Source organism: Notothenia rossii (assembly GCF_949606895.1).
Source record: "Notothenia rossii genome assembly, chromosome: 4".
NCBI classification, from domain to species: domain Eukaryota; kingdom Metazoa; phylum Chordata; class Actinopteri; order Perciformes; family Nototheniidae; genus Notothenia; species Notothenia rossii.
The window spans coordinates 81849996-81857495 of record NC_136902.1 but is presented as its reverse complement, the minus strand read 5'-3'; the positions used below and the strand labels follow the sequence as shown (position 1 = coordinate 81857495).

At 41.1% G+C, this 7500-nt stretch overlaps 2 protein-coding genes across 3 annotated transcripts in view; one reads left to right on the top strand and one right to left on the bottom strand.

Moving 5' to 3' along the window:
* anapc15 (anaphase promoting complex subunit 15) overlaps positions 1 to 2679 on the top strand; it is a 3282-nt gene extending 603 nt beyond the window's left edge. For both annotated transcript variants that reach the window (XM_079676617.1, XM_079676618.1), the window contains exons 3-5: positions 995 to 1054; positions 1173 to 1313; positions 1821 to 2679. In XM_079676617.1, coding sequence (XP_079532743.1) covers positions 995 to 1054; positions 1173 to 1313; positions 1821 to 1868 — 249 coding nt within the window. In that variant the 3' untranslated portion in view covers positions 1869 to 2679. The remainder of the gene's footprint in view (positions 1 to 994; positions 1055 to 1172; positions 1314 to 1820) is intronic.
* tomt (transmembrane O-methyltransferase) lies at positions 1895 to 4987 on the bottom strand. The gene is made up of 4 exons (XM_079676616.1): positions 4614 to 4987; positions 4338 to 4534; positions 3676 to 3798; positions 1895 to 3461 (listed from the first exon to the last, which is right to left on the bottom strand). The coding sequence occupies exons 1-4, from the start codon at positions 4873 to 4875 to the stop codon at positions 3264 to 3266; spliced, it is 780 nt and encodes a 259-aa protein (XP_079532742.1). The 5' UTR covers positions 4876 to 4987; the 3' UTR covers positions 1895 to 3263.
* Between the last annotated feature and the right edge of the window lie 2513 nt (positions 4988 to 7500).

Sequence of the window (7500 nt, the reverse complement as noted above, 5' to 3'; positions counted from 1 at the left end):
AACCAGGGTGGAAGAAGTGTTCAGATCATTTAGAAAAAGTGCTAACAACAACTGAAAATACTTTAAATAAAAGCCCTGCATTTACAACCCAGCATAATTTACTTATGTAGGACCTGTAAGTGTTTTCCTATTATATGTGTTAACTTTGATTTAATATTACAATTGCATTAATGGGTATGTTGCATTTCACTGCTCTAAATGTTTTAAGATTGTGCTAATTCTAAACTCTTTTATCAACCTTGTAATGGCATCAAGGGTTTCCTCTTGCCACTATAGAGCGGGGTTGACGACACGCAATCCAAAACAATAGGCAGCCGAAGGTTTTCAGTCAAAAATATGTAATTTATTAACAAAAAAGTATTGAAATAGTCTCAAAATAACAAATCTTTAAACAATATTTCGGCGGTATGCTTTCCTATATAAACTAAACTATACTTTGTTTGCAGTCCAATTTGCAACACTAATTTCTGTCGGCAATTTGCGGTCGAAAAACTGTTCCGCTCCCCGTCTCATCAGGTCTCCGAGCACGCCGGCTGTCCTCAATTACCTCACTTAAATACACACCGGAAGGTACACGGAAACAGATCATATTTACGATATAAAAGAAACAATCACTTCATCAAAACATATTCAACATGGCAATATAAATCATTTTCCATCATTAAATCATTTATCAAATTATGACTCGAAATAATATCCCTGACTTCATTGTGGCTTTAACAAACCTATAAAGAAACACTTCTGAAATTGCACTAGAATACATGGACGTCCAATGCAACAGACGTATTTTGAAGGAGAAATCTTGCCTAAATTATTCATTGTATGACTTACATGTATACATATTATTCATGTCCTTCATCCTTCAGTTTATCACACACATTCAAAATCAACACATTTAGTGGACATGTTTTTTATTAGACTGAAAGAGGAGAAAAAAACTGTAATTAAAGTGACTTAAACTGTAATATTGTATTGTGGTCTTTGTCTCTCTCAGCTGCAGAGCATTGCTGAGAAAGACAACAACCTCATGCCCATTGGGAAACCTGTTTTTGAGGTAATGTATTGCTATTCAACATATTACCAGCAGGGGCATTTTTTTATTAAAATGCTGCTCTGGACTTTCACCAAGCCACTGTATGAAAACAGTGTTAAGATGTTCTCCTGTGTCGCAGGCAGGATATGAAGACGAGGAAGAGGAGGATGACGAGGATGAAGAGGACAGCGAGGAAGACTCTGAAGATGAAGAGGACATGCAGGACATGGATGAGATGAATGATTACAATGAGTCACCTGATGACGGAGAGATCAATGAGGTGCTTTGATTTATGATTTTCAGAAAGTCTTGTCCTTACTTGGCAGTCAAGAAAGCAGTACAGTAAATGACTGAGGATGACTGTGGGTAACATTTGGTCTCAGGAAGGAACATTCAATCTCTCTTATAACCCCTCTTAATTGTATTGTTAAAGAAAAAATAGGAAAACCATAGCATTGTATGTTCTGAAGTTGCGTTCACACATAAAGGTGCAGGTCCTGTTTGAAACCAATGCAAGTATGATGCGTAGAACATTCACAGGGGTTCCCATTGAGGTCATACCACTTTTTTAAAGCGTTGCATAATTAGTACTTTACATATATATATATTTTATGGTAAAAAAAAACTCCCATCATTAGGTCCTAAGGTTATAAGATGCTTTTCAAACTGAAACAAGACTTGTGTACAGGGCAATTGCAATAAGTGTTATTTGAGTTGTTCTGCTACTTTTCCTCTCCTTGAACCGAGAAATACTTGTCTTTAATCGGACTGTTTTTATTTCAATCAGGTGGACATGGAGGGACCGGATCAAGACCAAGGACAATGGATGATTTAAGACAAAGGAACATTTTAGTCTCCAGCGATGTCTGGCACTGGATTTTTACTCCCCACCCGAAAACACAGCAGCTGCACAGTCTGTGTCACAGATGTCTTTTTATTTCTTTGTGCAAACAGGACAAACATATAGTTGAGTCAAAGGATGTTGGGTGAATCCAGCAAAAAGTACTTTTGAAGCTGCCAATTGCCTTTGAAGGCTCTGAACGTCGTTGAACTAGATGTGAGTGTTGCCACCCTGTGCTCACACACACACACACACACACACACACAAGGACACACACACAAGGTCCTGCTGGTTTGTGATCAGTCGGACACACACCCATGCTATGGCAGCAGTATAATTAAGCCAAGTGATCTCTCATTAAAACTTTGACCTTGTGGTATCTTCAGTCATGTGTTACTTCTCCAAACAGCTGACTGAGCACAATCAACAGTTTAGTCAGCTACATAATTTGTTACCTATGAAGAAGACTCTCAGATACTTTACCACCATATTATATGATGCTGTTTTATAGTGTTGAGAATGCTGCTAATGTTTTGTTTCTGGTATCATATTCTTGATTGGCATCCTACGAAAAGCTTGTTAAATAGTATTATTTTCATACAATGCAATATTGCAATTCATCTTCATATTTCTTCACTATGTCAAGGGTAAGGGCTGGCCTTACTTTGGAAGAATGTCAGTATAAAATGTCCATCCAAATATTCTCATTTTTATGTTCACAGGTGACTTACTAAGACTTTTTTATTTGTACTGAAATGAACAGAAGCCTTAATATTTTGTATTAAATTAACTCATTTTGATGAAACCATGTTTTTTCTGTTGTCTACACTTGAATTATTTTTGTTGTTTTAAACACTAAAAATGTAACCTTGTTCTATCGAGTGTGGTTTGACTTGATTCCACTACTGATAAAGGGGTAGGTGAATTGAAGATGTTCCGCTCTCTACAAATTGACTTTATTTCATCAACAATTCATATTTGAAATCATTTGAACATGTAATGGTTGACTTTTTTTTTTGTGGGGGTTATGTTAACACAATATTTTGAGACAAAGATCCTAAGCAGGTATAATGGTTTTTATTTCTGTATAAAGACAAGATGCAATGGGGTTATACCAATGACAGTTTCTTTCACTAATCATTCTCCTTTTTAGCCGATGGGGGTGCTGGCAGGAAGTTAGTTAACAGATACAATGCAACTTCATAATATAACACACTGACATGCCACAATGTTATGGTGAATTGAACTCTTTCTGAGATTTAACAACTGTCTTTACCATTACAATTTAGTTTAACAAATGTTTTTACCGTAATTAATTCATCCTTTGCCAGCCACTCTATTGTAGTATATCTGACTTGTAGTGTGTGATGATGTCCCAGTCTGCATGGTCTACTTGATTCCCTGGAACACCAGCTCAGCCATGCCGTCCCTGATGCCTCGGCTGTACTCTAGTGTGGCCCGGTGGACCTTCCACTCGTACAGGCCGCTCTTCCGAATGTATCTGAGGAACTTTGGCGCCCCAGGGAACAGCACGTTGTCGGCCACGATCATAGACCCTTTTCCCAGCAGACCAGTACCCTCCAACATCTGTAACACACACACACACACACACACACACACACACACACACACACACACACACACACACACACACACACAGACAGACGCAGTTATCAAGGCAGTTGACCAGGTGACAATGGAAAGGATTATAGCTATTACAAACTATTTAAGTAGCTTTCAATTGTAAGTAAACATTCAGCTTAACTCATATTTAAATACCCTTATTATTTGGTCTAGTTACCTGCAGATCAGGGAGGTAGCATTTCTTCCAGTGGTCCATGAAGACGAAATCCAGCCTTTCCAAACCATATTCAGACCGCAGGCGAGGGATCACTTCATCGGATGGATTCACGATGAGCTCCACCTGGAAAACATACATCGTGAATTACTCAAAAGGTATAACACATAATATAATACTTAAAAAATAAGAAATATAAATGTCCCAGATATAACTTTAATCAAATTATGGTGATGGCCTGTGGATAGGTCATTTGGGGCTTTTATCAAAAGGCAGACGGTTCAAAGATTCAGGTGTCAAAGGCTTTATTGTCATATGCTCATTAGCCACAGCGTAAATGTCTGCAATTCAAGTATTTAGTCTCAGGCCAGGCCAACAGTGCAACATACTATATACTTAAGACATAAAATAAATAATAAATTAAAGTAGCCAAATGGTTCAAGAAATGACCGATATACAGTATGTTAACTATGTAAAATAGAATAAGATAAAACAGAATGCGAAATGAAATACTGTACTGTGGAATAAAATACTGCTTATTGAAATAATATATAAATAAGTGGACTGTAAACCGGTGTATGTGCTTTAAACAAGTGAAGGAGAATACCTATGGCCATGGAGAGCAATGGACACCATAAAGTGTTTAAATGTTCCTGCTCTCTCACCGTGTCATCGTCAAACCCTGCCAGGCGGATGATTTTCTCGGCGATAGCAGCATTTCTCTGGTCCATCTCCACGCTGTAGAGCCTGGCCCCCAATGGAAGAGAGCGGGCGATGCGCACTGTGGTGTACCCGCAGTGGGAGCCCAGCTCCAGCACCGTCAGAGGGCTCTGCTCCATCAGCATCCGGTCCAGGACCTTCCCTACACACCAAAAACACATCATGTAAAAATCATGCTTGTGACCAGATAAATTGTTGTTTAATGTGAATGATCTCCTCACCCTTTTTAGGCCCAATGGTGCTGATGAACTCCACCTTGCTGCACCAGACATCGAAGGCGTCCAGGATGCTGTCGGGGTCTCCGGGGGTGGCGTGAGTGAGAACGTACTGGTAGGCACGCTCCTCTCGACTCAGGCCGGTAACACAGTCCCTCCAGATCCTGACCAGGACCGCCCGATAGAACAGCACAAAGTAGAAACGGCACCTGATTAGCACTGTCAGCAGGAGGGGGATGAAGGCCAGAGCAATAGCAGGGGACACCATCCTGTACAAAGAAAAACACACAGGTACATTCACAAGACACTCAGTTGTGATCAGAACATTAGGTAGAAAGTTGTTATTTTAACTTATAATATGAATTTATACTATGGGTGGGTGAAATGTATTCATGTGCTTTTACAAGTTTGGCAGCAGGACTTTTCTCCTTCTATAACCCTACTCTTTGTTTTACTTCCATGGATTTATCTAATTCTGCTGCCCTGCTTCTGCTGTGAGGAAGTAAGGCAACACGGGAAAAAAAAACGTTATCAATCAACAAATCACCCTAATTTTTTAGTATAACTACAACAATTAGGATTATTATCACCTTGCCATTTTGCCCTCTGATATTAATAGTCAAGTAGAGTAGGAACTTATGTATTTATCATCAGTATTTATTGCCAAACAATAGTATAACCTCCCATAACTGCAGCATGATACAGCCAATACATCCTGATAGTCATCAACGCTTTTTTGATAATCTGACGCACAAACAGGTATTACCAGTCTGTATTGAAGGTTTGAAAAACTGTCTGTAGTTATAGTGTCAATGGAAGTGAGGTCATTTGTCTTTTCAGGTTATCAACATTTATGGAGGCACGATGCTGATGCCTGCGTGCAGATCTTTATGGATATGGACAATTAGGCCTACTTTCTGTGATATCAGGACTCTAAAGCTAATGTGGTTCTTCTCTAATCCCCCATGTGTTCAATTATCCAACCATTCATTTGTTACGACAAAACTACTGAAAGATCATATACAAATAACAAACAAATCTCTTGTTAATTTGAAGAAAAAGGGGATATCATCAAAAGGGGTACATGTCCTCACCACAGCACAGAAACGGCACTCATCAAAGTCCTCAATTCCCTCCTCACCTCTGCTGACACCGGTTCCCTCAACATCCTCATCCTCCTTGACCTGAGTGCAGCCTTCGATACCGTGAGCCACACCATCCTGCTTACACGACTCCGGGATATCGGTATCGAAGGTACTGCACTCAGGTGGCTCCAGTCCTACCTCTTCGACAGATCCCACTTCATCTCCCTCAACAATCACTCCTCTACCACAGCTTCAGTCACCCAAGGTGTTCCCCAAGGTTCAGTACTCAGCCCCCTCCTCTTCATCATCTACATCCTCCCCCTTGGTCAGATTCTCCGCCATCACAACCTGGACTTTCACTGCTATGCTGACGACACACAGATCTACCTCAGCACCAAATCCCCCCACAACCCCCCTCTCACACACATCGAATCCTGTCTGACTGCAATAAAATCCTGGATGCAACACAACTTCCTCAAACTCAACAGCAATAAAACTGAACTCCTCCTCATCGGTTCCAAATCCACCCTCAGCAAAAACCCCAACCTGACACTCACCATTGATGGCACCCCTGTTTCCCCCTCCACCCAGGCACGCAACCTTGGCGTGATATTCGACCCCACCCTCTCCCTCGACCCCCACATCCGCCAAGTTGTAAAAACCTCATTTTTCCACCTCCGCAATATCGCCAAACTCCGTCCCTCTCTCACCCGCCCCGCAGCTGAGCGACTCATTCACGCCTTCATCTCCTCCCGCCTTGACTATTGCAACTCACTCCTCTTCGGCATCAGCACAACATCCCTCAACAGACTCCAGCGTGTCCAGAACGCAGCCGCCAGACTCCTCACCCACACCAAATCATGGCATCACATCACCCCGGTCCTCAAAGAACTCCACTGGCTTCCGGTCTCGCACCGCATTCACTACAAACTCCTGGTCCTCACCTATAAAGCCCTCCACCATCTGGCCCCCCCCTACCTCACTGACCTCCTCATCCTCTACCAACCACCCCAGTCCCTCAGATCCACCTCAGCCGGTTTGCTCTCAATCCCCAAGGCCAAACTCTAACTCTGGAACTCCCTCCCCCAAGACCTCCGTGAGTCTGATTCCCTCACCCTGTTCCAGTCCCGTCTCAAAACCCACCTCTTCAACTCTGCTTATCCTTAAACCCGCCCCTCCCCCCTCTGAACCAACATCCTCCTGACTGCTTTTCTGTTTTTGTTTTGTTTTTTGTTTTTGTTTGTTTTTTTGTTCTTTTTTTGTTTGTCGACCTGACTCATAATGTAAAGCGTCTTTGGGTCTAGAAAAGCGCTATATAAATCCCATTTATTATTATTATTATTATGTGAGAATACTGAAAACTGGTATTGTAAGACCATCAAGATACTGAAAACTAATTTGTGAATTAAAGTAAATAAATGTTTTTGTTGAGTGACAAACATTTCAAATAGATGACCACATTTTGAGACAAACTTTTGGAGTTTTTAATGTATGCAAGATTATCTACACAGGAACAAACTTCATGCTGAGTCCTGTGGTAGATGTGAGATTAAGCGCTGTGCCTGTCTTGATGTTTCTACTACCGCAGGTAATCGTAGACTCCGCAGGCTTTCTGCACCACGTAGAACAGACTTTTTAGCAAGTATTTAAATCCAAATACTGTCTCACTTACTGCTCAATGGAAAAAAAGAAGACAAACTCACCTATTTTCTGAGAAATTAGCCTTAAGCAGAGTAACAGTGCAGATGATAAAGATGAAAGTGGCCCTTCAGTGACTGAAGACAGAGGTTTGTTTGTGTTTGTGTGTG